An 18,525-nucleotide genomic window follows, 5' to 3' on the forward strand; every position below is an offset into this window, starting at 1 on the left:
AACCATCACTGTCCGGTAGTGTTTACTTTCGAAACAAATCTGAATATAGTTAAGCTACATACAAGCTACATACATACAGTGTGTGTGTGTGTGTGTTTACTATAGGCGGCACAATAATCGACTGGTAAGCTCAGGGTGCAGAGGTCGTGTGTTGGAGTCTGGGCCCAGCATTCCTGTGTTTGCATGTTCTCCCCGTGCCTGCGTGGGTTTTCTCCAGGTCCTCCAGTTTCCTTACAAATTTCAAAAATGTGCGTGGTACGTTGATTGAATGCTCGAAATTGTCCCGAGGTATGATAATGGTTGCGAATGGTTCTTTGTCTTTGTGTGCACTGTGATTGGCTGGCAACCAGTTGAGGGTGTCCCCCTACTACTGCTCGAAGACAGCTAGGATAGGCTCCAGCACCCCCGCGACCCTAGTGAGGATAAAGCAGTTCGGAAAATGGATGGATGGATGGATCAAGTCTAATTTCTCTAAATTTCAATGCAAACTAATAGTATTTATTTCGATGAGAAGCAAAACATGTTAGAATCGACACACACAAAAAAAGAGTAGCATTTTTATAGGAATGCAAAAAATAAAAGTAATCATAATAATACAGTATGTCTTTGCAAACTTTGGTCTTTGAGGGCCACAGTCTTAAATGTTTTAGATGTTTGCTTCCTCCAACACACCTGTTTCAATTGATCAGGATCGTTATCAGGCTTCTGTAGAGGGTGCTGAAGACTTGATCACTTTACTTAGGTGTATTGGAGGAGGGAAAGATCTAAAAGATGCAAGATAGTTGCCCTCAGCAACCAAACTTTGTCACCTGTGCTTTAAACCTAAATCCATGTCACACTGGGATACACATTGGGCTGCTGTTTCTTTCAGAATAATCAGTCCAGCACTACATTTGTATTTCATCCTTCTTTATCTCCATTCTGTTCACATTTTTCTACCATTGAAAATTAAACAACTTAATCTAATGTGATGTACATCCCTCTATTTCGTGGACTAAACACTAATTATGCTGAAAGACAGTGATTATCTTTATGAAAGCAAATCAGATAATGGGCATATTTAGTAAAAATAAATGAATAAACATAACGGGGATTGTTACTAACTAAGTGAAACTCAAAAATGGTATCAACTGTCTCTTTATTGCTTTTATTTTGAAGGCGAGTTCTCAAATTTGGAGCTTGTGATAGTTTTGTGTGTACACACACACACACAAATTTATACACTCACATACACACAACGACACACCGCTGCATATTCTTGTAACCACTGAACCGCAGTGTATGAAAATGAAAAGGTTGATGGAAATCTTCTTCCAAGTCTGACAAATCTTCGGGAACAAACGTTTGACGTCGTCTGGCGCCATCTAGTGGAGTTTTGTGTGTATTTATCTATCTGTGTGTGTATGTGTGTGTCTATGGCAGCACGGTTGACGACTGGTTAGCATGTCCGCCTCACAGTGCAGTGGTGCAGGTTTGATTCCAGCTCCGGCCTTCCTGTGTGGAGTTTGCAAGTTCTGCCGTTTCCTGCGCGGATTTTTTTCTGGGTACTCCAGTTTCCTCGCACATTCCAAAAACATGAATGGCAGGTTAATGGAACACTCTAAATTGTCCCTAGGTATGATTGTGAGTGCGAATGATTGTTCGTCTTTGTGTCCCCTGCGATTGGCTGGCAACTAGTTCAGGATGTACCCCGCCTGCCGGGATAGGCTCTAGCACACCTGCGACCCTCATCGGGGGGGGATAAGCGACGATCAGATAATGAATTTATGTTCCGACTGCATTGTGTTTAAGAATAGTGACAAGACACAGCAGGGTTTCTTCTTGTGTTGTTTGCGTTTAATCGTCTCAATCACAAAACCTGACGCTAACAGCAAAAACGATGTCCTCCCCTCAATTATGGTGGTACAGCGTGCCCCTACGCAAATTATATGGCACAGCAATGTATTAAAATATTTAAACGTCGAAGTGAAATAAAAAGTTTCTTCAGCTCTAAAGATGCACCCCTCCCCATGGGGATCAAGTGAAAGAGGGTCAAAGGCGTGAGCACAGTTTAAAAGAGGCGGTGCCACATGTAGGGGATCACATAAAAATGTTTGTTCCACCTTTTGAGAATGGAGGATATAGTAAAAGAACATGTAAGGTATTTAACATTTCACAGATTTTGTGTAATTAGAATGCAGTACAGTTAGTATTTGATATAGATACTGTATATACACACACACTCACTGTACTGTACTGTACTGTACTGTACATATACACATATCTCAGTCACAATAAAACAAAGCCTCATTAATCACAAATAATCATCAGAAGTTTTTCAAAGCAGGCACATAGAAGAAGAAGCAGCGATGTTTCAATCATGGCCTGAACAATAAAAACTGTGCTTCATGTATCTTTCCATCAGCGCAGCTATAGTTTACATGTGTAACATCAAGGCCTCACACATGCAGAGCAAACACTGGAGGATATCTTGTGACTCTTCTGCCTCAGTTGTAAATGGTCATTTGGAGCCACTGAAACACAACACAACACAATTACTAGTTTTAAAAGCTTTAAATGTCAAACGTAAAAATAAATCCTGGTGGAATGACTTACTTGTCTGTAGTTTAATGAAATGCAGCCCATTCCCACCATGTCATACGCGTGAAATTTGTCTGTAGGAGAAGCAAAAATGAAAGTGAGATGTGCAAGACAGTTTATAAACCTTTAATCAGTGCTTTACCTGTATAAAATGCAAGTGAATACACTATATGGACAAAAGTATTAGACCACGTACAGGAAGAAAACGTCTTCTGTGATGTCATCTAACCACGCGATTGCCCCCCCCCCCCCAAAAAAAAAATCCCACCACGGTCTATTTATTAATTTAGGAGGAGCTGCACCTCAATACTTGTGTCTGTATCGCGCCCATTATAGTTCCAGTGTTCTTACGGATCATGCTCTCCAGTTTCATGACAAGGTACAGGAAGCCAGGGTAGCTGATGGTCATGTCCGACTCCGTATACCTCAGGCCCACCAGCTGCATCACCAGGTCATCCACCACGATGCCTGCAGCCGACACATTGTATAGACAAGGCCGATTTGAGGGTTATTTGCCACCCAAAATAAGATGTTATGCAGGTTTCTGGACTAGCATCTCTTCAGGCTGAGTCCTTCATCCCATACAAGACGTTCGATCAAGTTCTGACTTGTGATGTTGACATATTCACCATTTGTTTAGAATACTTGTTTCAAATTTTTGGGCAACTAGAGTCAATTAGCCCAAAAAACTTTAATGTAAGTCTTCCATTAGCCTTCAAGTCATACCTGCGGCCTTCAGAGCGGGGGCCACTTCCTTGTACTCCAGACGTTGTGTCCTGTTCTTGTCGTATACCAGAAAGATGTCCTAAAATGAGGTTAAAGAGTGTATAAAACACAAAATCCTGCAGTCTTTAAATCCAACCTTGACTTACCGTCCACAACCGGATCTTGTCCCAGAGTGCTTGGAACTCTGACCATGTTAGCTGAGCAATTCCTTGACTCTGGAGGGAACATTGGTGTTAAGAAAATTCTCACATGAAATGAATCTGGAATGTGAGACTTAAAAGAGTCAGGGGATGGGGTTTCAGTTGAGGGTTTAGGATTTAGGTTAGGCTACCCATACACAATAAATTGAAAATCTTCTGTTTCAGAATCAGAGCCCAAATTCTCATTCATCCATCTATCCATTATCCAAACTGCTGAGCTCCACGAGGGGTGTGGGCGAGCTAGAGCCAGCTGTCTTCGGGCAGCAGGCGGGGCACCCCGAACGGGTTGCAAGCCAATCTTCTCACACTCACACCGAAAGACAACCTAGAGTGATAAATTAACCGACTGCGCATGCTTTTGCAATGTGGGAAGAAACCGAAGTACCCAAAGAAAACAAAATTCTCATCTAATAAAGCTTTTGGAGTGACGGTTGAGGATTAGTTTGGAGTTCGGGGTTTGGAGCCTAACCCTGAATCAAGCATGTGTGTTTGCAAGTGTGTGAGTGTCTTTAAGGATACGTCCATGAGGACCACCAAGCTCTTGCAGTGTTCTAGAGCCAAGTTCTTCTCACTGCCTGCCAACACTGAACACCAGAGAACATTATATTAAAAAAAAATTATTACATATTAAGTACACAACATGATTTATGCACACAAGTTACACGCTTGGGCATGTCAGTCCGTCAGTCATCATTGCCTCATTATTTCAGGCTGGCCCAGTCCCGCAGTGGCTGCGACAGCCAATCGGCGACGAAAAAGTATTTGGAAAATAGTATATGTCTCACACACACGCATACGCACACACACGCACGCAAAAAACAACAACAACAAGAGACGCATGCACGTAGAATTGGTGAAATTAAAACAAAATAGCGCAATGCCATTGCACTCTATGGGACCGAAACTAATTACCACTGACCAAGAATTATGTTGAACAGAGATTCTTAAATTTTGGCACGAAATTTGAGTGTTTTGCAAAATAATCACCAAGTGTATTGTTCAAACAGTGCATAATGTTATAGTGGTTTCAACTAATTTCAAATCCAGTTCAGTGGAGTTATCAAAGTGCTATATAATTGCCCAAAATCTTTAGGTACATTTTTCAACTTTTATACGTATACATTTTAATTCAAGAATTATTTAAAGTTTTATATTATACATTTTTTCCCGATATTTAAGCATAGTGCCAATGTTAAAATTGTGCATAATGATTTTGAAAGTACCTAATTATGTGAGGCAAGATGTCATGTCATCATTTGAAAGTTTCTCTGGGTTCTGCATAAAAGGCAAAGGGCAGATCAATATGTAACTGCGCCACAAATTTTGCAATATCGCTGCATGAAAGGGGTCACAAAGTAAGATTATGTCACTGACCTCCTCCCTGGATGGCCTCAGTCAGCAGGCTGTGAAGGTGATGTGGTTTGCAAAATCCTCTCTAGTGACATAAAATATCCAAAATATTAATGAAATGTGAATTTATTTGAAAACCTCGGAGTGACAACCGCTTTTTGAACCTTGTTGCAGTGCTTCTTGAAGAGCTGCATCATGGCTTTAAGCGAAGGGAGAGCTGCCTGATGGGGATAATGAGGCTGTTGGGAGAAATTGATCAAGTCAGAAAGAATTTTCATTATTCTATTGGAATTGGGAATGTGGCTAAAAGCCTTTCACTGTACAAAGTGCATAAATTACCGCAGTTATTGAAGTGAGCTCACGTTTGGGGTGTTGAGCTGGGCTGGAAAACACACAACAGACTCATTTTAGATTTGAATATGGATAATATATGTATTCTTTGGTTGCGTTATTTAGCTAGCTTGTCAATATGATGAACAGGCTCGATTACTTTACGGATTTTAGCAAAAATCAGTTCCAAAGAAGAAGGACTCACGTGGCGGCGTGGCCTTGCTCGATCAGTACGCGCAGCAGGAAGGCTCCCTGTTGATTGGGCTCGGCGGTAGACGGGATGATGACGTAGCGACCTGGCTGGAGGTGGCCACGGAGAACCACTTCTCGCCGCGATGAGTAGTAGCTGCTGCTCATCGCCGGACGGAGCTTGCTCAGGTCTTCAGGTGACAGGTGAGTGCCCTCGTGAGGTGCCTGGAAGGACCAAAGCGAGTATCAGACATCTTAATAATAATTAGTGACCTCGTAAACAGGATGTTGAGCCCTGGATTCTCAGATTAAAAGTTGTTGTTGTTGTTTGAATTTGGGCGCCGACAGGTATGGCAGCCTCGGTCACACGCTCCCTAGTATTATCCCTGTTTTTGTTTTTTTCGTTAGTTTTTGGCGACCCTGAGCGGCTTACTTACACGAGGGAAAAGTTGCTGCGCATTGGGGAGTCTACGCTCGGTCTTTTTTCACCAGCACGCGAAAACCCACAAGGTTTTTCGGAGCTAATCGCGAGCGGAGCGGCTGCGCTGTACGGAGCATGGAAACGCCGCCGGAGGAGGGGGAAGAGAGCCGGCGTGCTCGTCAAGCTCCGGCAGCGCGGATTTCGAACCCCGCTCCCATCGATCCATCTTGCTAATCTACGATCTCTGCCAAACAAGATGGATGAACTTCTTCTCCTCACAAAGACCAACAAAAACTTTGCACGTTCTGCTGCGCTCTGCTTCACTGAAACCTGGCTCAGTGACCGCCACCCGGATTCCGCGCTACATCTACCCGGCTTCCGCCTTCTCCGAGCCGACCGCGACACGGAGCTATCAGGGAAATCGAAAGGTGGCGGGATTTGCTTCTATATCAACGAAGAATGGTGCACTGATGTCACGAAGCTCGACGCACACTGCAGCCCGGACCTGGAGTCGCTGTCTTTAAACTGCAAGCCATTCTACTCGCCACGTGAGTTCACCTCCTTTTTACTAATCGGTGTTTACATTGCGCCACAAGCTAACGCTAACACGGCGATACAAACGCTAGCCGAACAAGTAAACAACCTCGAACTAAAATACCCAGAGTCACCCCTGATAATTTTGGGCGATTTTAATAGAGCACATCTTAACCGTGAACTTCCCAGATATAAGCAGCACATCGACTGTTTCACCAGAGAAGGCAACATTCTAGACCACTGCTATACAACAATCAAAAATTCATACCGATCGGTCGCCCGTGCAGCATTGGGTCTTTCTGACCACAATTTAATCCACTTAATACCTACATACAGACAGAAACTCAAATGTGCTAAACCGGTTGTTAAGACTGTGAAAAAATGGACAGATGAAGCAAAGCTAGCTCTACAAGAATGCTTAGACTGCACTGATTGGGGCGTCTTTGAAACTTCAACGGGCACACTGGATGAATACACAGACACTGTAACATCATACATCAGTTTCTGTGAGGACATGTGTGTACCAACGAAGTCCTTCCGCTCCTTCAACAATAACAAGCCATGGTTTACTCCCAAACTCAGGCAACTCAGGAAAGAGAAAGAGGCCGCATTTAGAAGTGGAGATCGGGCACTGTACAAACACGCCCGAAACCAATTGACAAAGGAAATTAACATCGCTAAGAGAAGCTATGCAGAGAGGCTGAAAAACCAGTTCTCTGCTAACGACTCTGCATCTGTATGGAATGGCCTGAAAGCAATCACTAACTATAGAATGCCATCCCCCCAAACAGTGAACAATAAGGGTCTTGCTAATGAACTAAACATGTTTTTCTGCCGATTTGAAAAGGACACCCCCATTTCCCACACACACCCACCTCTACCAGAAACTACTCTATCTACCCCCCCACCCTCTTTTTCTCCACTACAGATCCACGAACAGGACGTGAGACGGCTCTTCAAGCAGCAGAAGATCAAGAAAGCTGCGGGGCCCGACAAAGTGTCCCCCTCCTGCCTGAAAGTCTGCGCTGACCAGCTGGCTCCGGTCTTCACACAAATCTTCAACAGATCTCTGGAGCTGTGTGAGGTCCCATCCTGCTTCAAACAGTCTACCATCATCCCAGTTCCCAAGAAATCGGCAACATCGGAACTGAACGACTATAGGCCTGTCGCCCTGACGTCTGTGGTCATGAAGTCCTTTGAACGCCTTGTGCTGAACCACCTAAAGAACGTCACCGGACCCCTGCTGGACCCTCTCCAGTTTGCCTACCGGGCAAACAGGTCTGTGGAAGACGCGGTCAACATAGGTCTGCACTACATCCTCGAGCACCTCGACAGCACAGGGACCTATGCAAGGATTCTGTTTGTGGATTTCAGCTCTGCGTTCAACACCATCATCCCGGAACTCCTCACCCCCAAACTTCTCCACCTCGGTGTGTCCCCTACGATCTGCCAGTGGATCCTCAGCTTCCTGACGGGACGGACACAACAGGTGAGACTGGGAGCAACAACATCATCAATACGCACCACCAGCACTGGAGCCCCACAGGGATGTGTCCTCTCTCCACTGCTCTTCTCTCTCTACACAAACGATTGCACCTCAACAGATCCAGCTGTCAAACTCATAAAGTTCGCTGACGACACCACGGTCATCGGTCTCATCAAAGACGGCGACGAGTCTGCGTACCGCCAACAAGTGGAGCAGCTGGAGCTCTGGTGCAGCCGACACAACCTCGGGCTGAACACGCTCAAGACTGTAGAGATGATCGTGGACTTCAGGAAACATTCTTCTCCACAGTTGCCCCTCACACTATCCAACTGCCCCGTGTCAACCGTCGAGACCTTCAAGTTCCTGGGAATCACAGTCTCCCAGGACATGAAGTGGGAAGTCAACACCATCTCCATCCTGAAAAGGGCGCGGCAGAGGATGTACTTCCTGAGGCTGCTGAGGAAGCATGGCCTGCCACAGGAGGTGCTACGACAGTTCTACACGGCAGTCATCGAATCAATCCTGTGTTCTTCCATCACGGTTTGGTTTGGGGCCGCCACAAAAAAGGACAAAATCCGACTTCAACGGACAGTTAGGACGGCGGAAAAAATCGTTGGCACCGCCCTACCCACTCTTGAGGACTTGCACACTGCAAGAATCAAGACAAGGGCACGGAAAATCCTCCTGGATCCCCCGCACCCTGCCCACCACCTTTTCCAGCTACTCCCCTCAGGCAGACGCTACAGATCCATGCGCACCAAATCCAGTAGACACTTAAACAGCTTCTTCCCTCTAGCCATTAACTCCTTAAACAGTCACTGACGTAGTCACTCTTCTTGTACTACAAATACTGCTACTGGTTACTCTAAAATGGTTCAATGATTTGTTGTTTACGATGATACTAATGCAGCGTGTTATACCGGAGACAAATTCCTTGTGTGTTCTACATACTTGGCCAATAAAGATGATTCTGATTCTGATTCTGATTCTGATTATTGAACATAAAACATATACAGTAATAATTTGACAGAAAATAAAGTAGATAAAATAGTAAAAAGAAAGAAATCAGTCTTCATTCAACACAGTTATTATGTTCAAGGGAGTAGGAAGAAGTCAAAAACTTATCTAGTCCTACCCCATTATGCGTTTATATCTAATAAATCATTTTTATATCAATCAGAAAAGAAAAAAGTAAGAAGAAAGAAGTCTCCATTAAGGCTCATACTTTACCCTTAACCGTGATATTTTTACAACTTTTGGTTTGTATCGGGATTATATACATCCACACCCTGGCACTCTTGTGTCAATTTTCTCTTGTATTCATAATGGATATTTCAATACCTTTCTCTATTTATCAACTTAGTTCTGATTTATCATTATATTTAATGTTTAGAATTTATCATTTTAACTCTGATTGATGTACCGTAGGTTGTTTGTACTATTTTTTTGAATTTGTTTTTGAATTTAGCAAGCGATTTACTCATTTTCAGGTCCGTTTTGAAATTATTCCACAGATTAACACCTTTGACAGATTAACACCTTGACTTCTTTGTTTGATGTTTGTTCTCGTTTTGAGTTTTTTGAATAAGTTGGTACCTCTTAAATCATAGCTGCTTGTCATATGTTAAAAAAGTCATATGTTCTACACACTGAGATATCCAGTATCTGCACAAAAAAAAAACAACAACAACTTACAAGTGAGTCAGCAATTTAAATAGCCAGAACTGGGACTTGAAACATGGACTTTGAGATGAAAAGTCTCATGCTCTACCAACTGAGCTATCCAAGACACACAGCACTGCTGAGTGTGTATGAGGTAGTGAGCGCATTGTGATTGTGAACCCAAGATTAATTGTCTGATGCTGTACAAACTGAAATACACAGTCTGGAAAGAACCTGTGAATGTGTATTTGAGTGTGTATGTTACAGTGTGTGGGTGAGTTGTGATCATTATTTTGAGCACGAGGATTTAAAATGTATAACGCCCGAACAGGGACTTGAACCCTGGACCCTCAGATTAAAAGTCTGATGCTCTACCGACTGAGCTATCCAGGCTCTGTAGGAGTGTACAACACCTAAATAAGCACCTGTAACCTGGACCTGCAGATTTAAGTGCTTATCTCCCAACTGAGCGATGCAGTCTTGACGATGCATATGTAAGCGTGTGGATGACAAAGTGAGTGCGGGTTGAGAAGGTGAGCAGCAAAATCGTGATTATCTTTAAGAACAAATGAAAGTGTTTGTATAGGTATTTGAACCCTGGACCTTCAGATTAAAAATCTGATGCTCTCCCAACTAAATTACAGGGGGTCTTTCTTGATCATGTGTGTGTGTGTGTGTGGGGGGGGGGGGGGGGGTTGTGATCATTATTAAGAGCAAGAGCGATGTAAAACACACAATGCCTGAACAGGGACTTGAAGCCTGGACATTCAGATTAAAAGTCTGATGCTCTACCGACTGAGCTATCCAGGTTTTCCGTCAATTCTGTGAGTGTGTACATATAAGTTTGTGTGTGCGCGTGTGTGAGTGAATGTGTGTGTATACCAGATATATGTGGAGAGCAATGGACAGGTCGATGCCTCTGCGTCGTTGAAATTTCTGCATGAGAGCTAAAATAAAGGCGCAGCGCGTGGGAGGCTCAGGTGATCCATGCTCCACTTGGGAGAGGACCAAGCCAAACTGTGGATTTTGCCAGAACCAACCTGAAACACAAACACACGCAGTATTTAGAAGCAAAAACCCACTGAAGCTGTTCCGTGACTCTGCATTCGAGGTCCCGATCCACCAGGTGACACAGAGAATCACAGATTTGTTTTTCCGAACGCTTTATAATATCCATAATATTATTTGTTTGTCTTCAAATGAGAGTCCTGAGTTTTGATTTTAACGGAATGAATAATATAACATGTTTACATCAACAATATTATTTGTTTGTCTTCACAATCATCACAAGAGTTTTTGATTTTGACTTTTGAGGTCTTCACAATCAATGTCCTCAAAATTACATTACAGTAGATCTTTTTTCTTTCTTTTTTTTTTTTATCTTTGCTTCGAGACAAGAACATACAGTTTGCTGCTATGCGCAATGAGACTTTAAGAAATAAAAACCCTGGATCATATGAAAACTAAAAACAAATGTTCTTTTGTTATCTTGTCATATTCATATTGTCAACCCTTGCTTCAGGTCCCTGGGATTAATGCAAAGATGTTCTGCAAAGAAATCAAGACTATTTCAAGCCTTGGAAGTTTTTCTTTTTCTTAGGATGTGTTTGTGTCTCAGTGTATTTACCCCCTTGGGGAGAGCCCCCGGCAGAAATATGTGGCACCCAGGTCCCATGATGCATTGCGCACGACCACGGTTGCACACTGGCATCGTTCTGAAGGTCGGCCAGGTGACACACCTCCATTGTCTCGAAGTTCTGCCGGAAGTCAGACACCGACATCCTGCACAAAACAGTGATTTATACTTCTCTCTCACTTCTTCACTGCTTTGCTTTCCATCATGTTCTCCTGCTTTGATCATTTCTCTCTTACTTTCTTTCTCTTTCGCTTTCATAATCCTTTTATTTTGTTCAGTAACATCATATACCGTGTGATGTTATAGCACGTGAAAACTTGTTCCGCTTATCAGTGGAGCTCATTTAAAATTGAAGACTTCAGCTTTGGTCTGTCCTGGATATTGTTTTGAGATTCAACATTTGTCATTTTCTACTGTGTGTGCTGAAGCTCTGCTTTCCTTTCTATCACATTCGTCCTTCCTTTCTTCCTTGCCCCTTTAATATTATTCGCTTCCTCTTCATCCCTTCCTTTCTCCTTACCCTCCTAAATCGCTCCTGATTTTAATCCTCTTTTGTATTTCTTTTTAATTTTCTTTCTCTTCTCTACATCCTTCCATCCATTCTGTTTTAGCGACTTCCATCTTTCTGTCTCTTAGGACCTATTATAATCCTAACCTTAATGTTTTTTTTTTTAAATAAACTCACCAGAACTCTCCGTCCTCCCGCTGGATTCGGTGTAGCCTCTTTTGCTCCTCGGCGCACACAGTGTTCCACTCAGGCCTGCAAAAGCAGTTTTTGTAAACGAAATCAATTAATATATAATTGTAATAATAATAATAATAATAACAATAAATATTTCAGATTGCCTCCTTCATGAAGGAATAAGGCTCAAAATTTGAGATACATGTTTTTGATTGGTTGTCGACTGCTTATTATACATAGCACTATAATAAGCCATCTTTAGAGTCAGTGAAATAATGCAAACCCATTTCGGTCACTCCATGGGCCCAGCCACTCTGTGTTGCCCCACGGGTTGAGAATACGCACCAGGTCCACAGGTCCATAGGTGGTCTTCACCTGAGGGTTTAAATGTGAGTTAAACAGCAACAGCAACCATATATGTACATCAAAACTTTTGTAAAAATAAGACGGTAGGTACTGCTGTCATGTTGGTTAGCATTAGCTTAAGCAACACCGTCTCGACAGTCCGGGCCCACCAGATGAGGCCTTTTTTTCTCTTGATATCCAACAAGTCTGTCGTGTTTGAAAACACTGTACAATCAAAAGCGAATTTAGAGTAGTTGATATAAACAACCATGTTGCATAATCGTAGTAATGATTATCTGATTAAGCGCTCTGTTTTTTGACATGGCGCCCGAGTCAGCACCTACGTTAACTGCCTAATGGGTTTGCACGTGCGTCCACTTTGGCGTTTGCTTATTTCTTTTCATTGGCCTGTGGGACAGTCCGATTTGATCCCTCCCAATTTTGCCTTAATTAACAAGAACAGAAGACAAATGTTTGTCAGTTAAACAGCATGTGGGAGTGGCTGATGGGGCAGTTAGGATTTAGTTACGTGAATTCTGCCAAGCAACAAGTGGCCATTTAGAGACATTTTTATCTTTCATCCATCCAGCCATCCATCCATTTTCTGATCCACTTTATCCTCACAAGGGTCGCGGGGCGTGCTGGAGCAATAAATTAGTAATAAATGACCAATAACATCATCATATCAGGCAAAGTGTATATCTCCCCCATTCAGTCTTTTGCATTTCTGTTCAAATGTTTTTTTTCTCCTGTTTTGAGCAGCAAATGATTATCAACTGTCAAATTTACCAGACATTTAGAGATGATGAATAAAAACCCACAAGAGGCGACAAGCATCATTTTACCTTCTCCACGGCAGTCAGCGAGTAAGCATGTCTGAACATGATTCCCAGATCATTCCTGTACTCCACAGGACCCTGCAGGGGAAACACATTCATTCAAAAACTCATTAATAAAAAAACTCATGAGTCATATCAGATAATACAAGTATCTTCGGGTGGAGTTTTGGAGAAAAGGTTGCAGGATTAAAATCAAGATGTGGCTTGACACGCCTTGACAGCTCTCACCTGCGTGTTGGCACAGTTGATGAGCGCTCCTTTGGCTAGCAGCTCAGCCAGGAACGCCGGAAGCTCCCTGGGAAGCACGGCCACACTCAGAACCTCAGCCACCCCACCCGTCATGTCGACCATGGCCTCGTGCGGGAAGCCCATGTCCAGGGCGCGGTAGCCGCCTTTCAACCTGGATCACACACAGAACACTGTAACTGTCAACTAGCTATCGTTTTGTGCGATCAAAATGAAAGGGCCTGCCACCAAATTTCATGTCGATTGGTCAAATTTGTATCCAACGCTATCCATCCATCCATTACCCCAATCGCTTATCCTCACGAGGGTCATGGGGGGTGCTGGCGCCGATCCCAGCTGTCTTCAGGCAATAGGCGGGGTACACCCTGAACTGGTTGCCAGCCAATCCCAGGGCACACATAGACGAACAACAACCATTCACACTCACGATCACACCTCGGGACAATACATGGTGCTCAATTAACCTACCATGTGTGATTTTGAAATGATTTGGAAAATGAAATCTGGTAGGCATGTCTATCATGAGTCGACTCACAATAACATCTCAAGAAGACATGCCCGGAAAGAAACAACAAGCCAACAATTTTGGTTTGAAGTGGATTTTTTTAGGGCCATTTTGGACATTTCCACGCACCCTTCAAAGTGAGAGATTTTCTCTAATAGCTGTGAAATGTTAACCATGTATACTACTTGGCAAATGGGTGATGTTAGATGGCAAAACATTTGGAGGCAGATGGGTCCTCACTTGGCGTAGGCCTTCTCAAGCAGGGAGCTCCAGAACTCTCGTTTTTCCGGTGAGCTGAGGTAGATCAGATTGTTTCCATAAGTCGGTAGCAAGTCGTCGATTCGGACTTCCTCCCACTGACCGTACTGCCAGAACTATGGAGGGCAAGAAGGGACATTATCTCACTGAGCAATGAAACTTTACCCTTTCATGCACCAATGCTGATAACCTGTAAACTGATAACCTGATTAACTGTCCACTGAAGTAACCGCCGTCCCTGAAAGGATTAAATATCCGTTCGAAAATGTTATTAATTCTTAAGAAAACGATGTGTTCTGACAAGAATGATGTTTGATTTTTTTTCTACATTAAAAATTCAAAAATTTTCCCCTACTTTTAGAATAAAGTACGATTTTTTGGGGGGGTCTGGGGGGTAAATGCTAATTTTATGTATTTTCAAGATCAACAATTTTTAATGTTATTAGAATAAAGTTGCATTATTCAATATCTTAGTGTTTTGCAAAAGACAAAAATGTGTCCTGTTATGAGACTGAATCATTTTTTCCATAAAAAAAGAGGCATTTTTAACAAGAATTGGTATTTTTCTGAACAACAGTTTATTAAACAAAAATAAAGTCATATTTTTTATTTTAAAAACAATCTAATCTGAAAGAATTGTGTTTTTTAGGGGGGAAAAAAGTCACGAGAATTAAAATAGTGTATTGTTCAAGATTAAAAAAAGAAAAACTAATATTTTACCTTCATTTCTCCAGATAAACTGACCCCTTTAGTCTAGAAAACATACGACTGTACCCTCATAAACTTGCATCTTTATCACTCGAAAGAAATACAGCCTTTTCCCGCCAAATTACACCTCTATTCTATATACAATTGTTTTTGCTTCTTTATGGTTTCCTGCGGTGCACATTGAAACAGGTTATGCCTGTGGTTAATGATCTCTCCCCTTGGCAACAGGATGTGTCACATTGAAACCTTATAAAGTTCATGTGAGTTTCTGCCAAACAAATGAACACAAAGTGAACACCAAAAACAACATGGATGTGTTTACCCTGAAGATGAAGCTGCCATTGTAGCCGTCCTGGAAGGTTTGTCCGGGAGGAACCACCTTGCGGAGCAGACGTTGGTGTACGGCCAGAGATGCGATGGCGGAAAGCAACCAGCAGTCACCTGAGGTAGCGGGAGAAGTTGAAGAAAAATAGCAGGAAGTTAAAATATTGCAGACTTTCCTCGACAGACACTTTCACAATGTTTCGAAAATTCACCCACCAAAGCGTGTCTTTTATGAAAAGCCCCCCCCCCCTGTCCCAAAAATAAAGAAATACATTTAAAGGTTTTAATGGGGTAATCAGACTTAGGACTGTAGTGGTAACTCGACCTACAAACGTTTGGTAGTCGATCATAAGCAAACCCACAAAAAAGTCTCAATAAACTATGCATGAAAACACATAAGAAGTCTGCCATTTTAGTTTGGAATTACTGTACAATTTTTGGGTTATTAAAGAGCTCATGAATGTTTGGAAGATGCAGGCCCCAAAGCCAGTTTATTTCAGCAACATGTCTGTCACGAGTCAACCCACAAAAATGTCTCAAGAAGTTATGCCTGGGAAAAAGATTTTGGGGTGAAGCGTCCATTTTGGACATTTCCAGTTGTTCTTCAAAGAAAAACTTGTCCTAGACTTCCAGATTTAGTCCATTTGGTACCACATTTGGACCGTGTACAGTATATGAGATGATGGCAACACTAAATCAATTTAGTCTCCTCGTGCACTCACTCAGCTTTCCTTGACGGACGTCCAGGCGTGACGCTCCATCAACAGTGAACTGAGGCGACGAGCACAGCTCCTAGCATACAGGAAAAAGTGTACAGATGTCTATAAGTATTTTTGAAAAAAGGTCTGCTACTACGAGGCTTACAGCCAGGTTCCTACTTGTCCCAGCTGTGTGTGCTGTGTTCTTGCTATACAGGTCTTTCTGGTAGTATAGAGTAACATATAGTAAACTACAGGTACTTAAAGTTATTGAATTGCTCCCTTCATTGCACCACAAGGAAGATCAAAGTTTTCAGAAGCTGAACTGACATTCCCATATCACATATGAATTTATGCAAAAAAGGCCACCTGTGCAACTTAGGTGAACTTCAATTGAAAAAGTTTCATTGTAAGAGCTACGACAAAAAAAAAAAAAAATGAAGCTAATGACTGTTAAGTCATTCCAACCACAATTTACAATATCAAGAGTAACTGTTTAATGTACCACCCAACAAAAGTTCCGCCTTTCCCAATTAAGTGGTGCCTTGATATATCAATCAACAAATCAATCAAACGTTATTTCTAGGGAGCTTTTGACACATTGTAAAAAAAAGAAAATACCTCTCCTCTAACCACCATCCACAAGGACCCAAGCACAAATACACACATAGGCAACATAAAAAGGTCAACGAGGAGTAGATGACGACAAGAACAAGGACTGGCTACAGAGCATCTTGTGAGTTCAATTTGTTCTAGGACCAAGTTCGTAAAGCAAAACACTCGTAACTCAAATCACCTTTCCCGATTGAAATGCCAGCACACCAGCAAACAGTATGTAACGATCTTTAAATAAGACAAATTGCACCCTACACTAGTCTAGTTTATAAAAAAAATATACTAATAACATATTTGAATAAAATATCAATGTGAAGGTGCATCATGATTTCATCCTTTGCTCTATTGGACTTTTACAATAGAATAGAATACAATACAATTGCATTGTAAAACGAGAAGGCAGATGAAACTGAAAATATAACTTTCGGTTACATTACTGTGAAATATTTGTGCAGGTTATTTTCTCCACCAAACCAAATTGTTGTGTTCGATCTAAACTTAAAAGACATCTAAATTTAACAGGAGAATGATAACTACTGTACATCCGCATGTGCAATACATGTGTCATACACACGGGTGAGTTATGTTAATATTAACACAATGTTGTCACTACATTATTCCAAGACGTCAATATTGCAATGGTAGTGAAAAAGATGAGATAAGAAATCCTTTATTAGTCTCGCAATGGAGAAATTCCCAATTCACAGCAGCAAAGTTATGAAAGGAAAAAGTAGAAGAACAAAATATATGAGCTGCTGGAAAGGCAGCCACTCTTATCCAAGGATTTTACAGACAAATAGTAATTTATACACCAATAGTATGAGAGAAAAAATAGTCTCCTGAAGTAGCATTAATGTTGTTTATCTACTTTTGTCATTCATATGCAGCTTACCTTGCAACATTTTCCAACACTGGGTTTATGTATGTTTAAGGTAGTTGGCATCAGTTTTACATACACACACACACACACACACACGTACACTGATAGGCTACTGCTATAAATTTTACACCGTATGGTATCATCGTTAAATCTATCCAAAAATGTTGAAACCCTATTGCTCAGTCTTTGTTTTCTGCTTGAGAAATGAGAAACTCAGTGACGCCCCTGACACTGAATAACTGATATCTTCTATTTGTATACTTTTTAATATTTGTTTGTATGTGTGAATAACCGAATAATGTAAGTGGTTGACCTTGGGCCGCTTCCACTTGACGCCGGCCTTCATCTCGAGCTCTCCGAGTGGGAAATGATAGTCGACGAAGAGCCCGTCGTGGCCCACCGCCATCCTCTCTCCGTTGACGTCGGCGTCGCTGGCACGCACGCCCGGGTCGTCCCCCGCCAATAGTTCCGCGAGCCAGCGGCGCGACTGGGAGCCCAGCAGCTCGTCGGAGCACGCCGAGCTGGCGTCGTCGTCGTCCGACGGCGGGGGTTGCAAGGAGCCCTCCGACTCGGAGGGCAAAGTCGGTGACTTCTCCATCCCTAGGTTACGGTACAGGGGACGACAGAAGAGTAGAGTCGTCCAGATCAACTTGGGTCTTGTTTCGGGCGTCGTGCAACAAACGACACTCCCTCAAAGTAGGTATGGCTCACCTGAGCGTGGGCGGATGACGTCCCTGTCTAGTTTGCAGCCGCTTTTGAAATTTGAACTGCTGTAGGTTGTTCAGGAAAATCGAAATAGGAAATTAATCTATAAATTTCATCCAAGTTATACTATGAGGTCAAAAGTTCTAATTTAAAATGTCATATCGTGAGAGGGCAAAAATGAAAAGATGAAACATTCAATATTGTTGTCACCCCCACCCCCCCCATGACTTTTCCTCAGACTTTATAATGACCCCATTGTTTTCAAATGATGGCTCCCTGTTTTCTCTTTCTACAATTATGATTTTGGGCCCACACATTATGACTGCAGTTTTTGTAGAATTGGCTTTACCTTTTGACTATTGTAAAATGAACTTTCCCCTCATACCCAATTGTCATACATCACACCTATTTATTTTATAAATCTGCCCGCCGCTCCCTTATGGATTTTCCCAATACTGTGCAAAGGATGACTTTTTCCTTATACTTTCTTTCCATGCAAGATTCCCTATTTGACTGTACTATTTAATTGTATTCTTGCAAAATGACAACTGTACAAAAGTATGTTCTCGCAACACAGTTTCAAAGTTTTGCCATGTAATATGTTTC

General features: G+C 42.3%; 1 protein-coding gene and 2 non-coding genes across 4 annotated transcripts; all 3 read right to left on the reverse strand.

The window, feature by feature from the left end:
• Window positions 1-1,131: 1,131 nt before the first annotated feature.
• Window positions 1,132-17,880, reverse strand: LOC147197263 (calpain-9). 2 transcript variants are annotated; one of them, XM_086125593.1, is made up of 20 exons: window positions 17,528-17,880; window positions 15,744-15,813; window positions 15,020-15,138; window positions 13,972-14,105; window positions 13,209-13,380; window positions 12,987-13,058; window positions 12,080-12,171; window positions 11,800-11,874; window positions 11,106-11,260; window positions 10,361-10,518; window positions 5,392-5,600; window positions 5,196-5,238; window positions 5,021-5,095; window positions 4,881-4,941; window positions 4,026-4,090; window positions 3,453-3,521; window positions 3,307-3,385; window positions 2,932-3,048; window positions 2,596-2,654; window positions 1,132-2,513 (listed from the first exon to the last, which is right to left on the reverse strand). In XM_086125593.1, exons 1-20 carry the CDS (start codon window positions 17,810-17,812, stop codon window positions 2,487-2,489), a joined length of 2,136 nt encoding a protein of 711 aa, XP_085981719.1. In that variant the 5' UTR covers window positions 17,813-17,880; the 3' UTR covers window positions 1,132-2,486. The 2 variants fall into 2 exon arrangements, 1 of the variants encoding a protein (XP_085981719.1); XR_015102478.1 differs by lacking the exons at window positions 1,132-2,513; window positions 2,596-2,654; window positions 2,932-3,048; window positions 3,307-3,385 and adding an exon at window positions 4,730-4,781 and having other exon boundaries at window positions 3,465-3,521.
• On the reverse strand, window positions 9,799-9,871 carry trnak-uuu (transfer RNA lysine (anticodon UUU)). The gene has a single exon. It is a non-coding gene; the product is annotated as a tRNA-Lys (tRNA).
• trnak-uuu (transfer RNA lysine (anticodon UUU)) lies at window positions 10,216-10,288 on the reverse strand. The gene has a single exon. It is a non-coding gene; the product is annotated as a tRNA-Lys (tRNA).
• Window positions 17,881-18,525: the final 645 nt, after the last annotated feature.

This window comes from Hippocampus guttulatus, chromosome 12 (assembly GCF_054856545.1).
Source record: "Hippocampus guttulatus isolate MCC_2025c chromosome 12, RoL_Hgut_1.0, whole genome shotgun sequence".
In the NCBI taxonomy this organism is placed as follows: Eukaryota; Metazoa; Chordata; class Actinopteri; order Syngnathiformes; family Syngnathidae; genus Hippocampus; species Hippocampus guttulatus.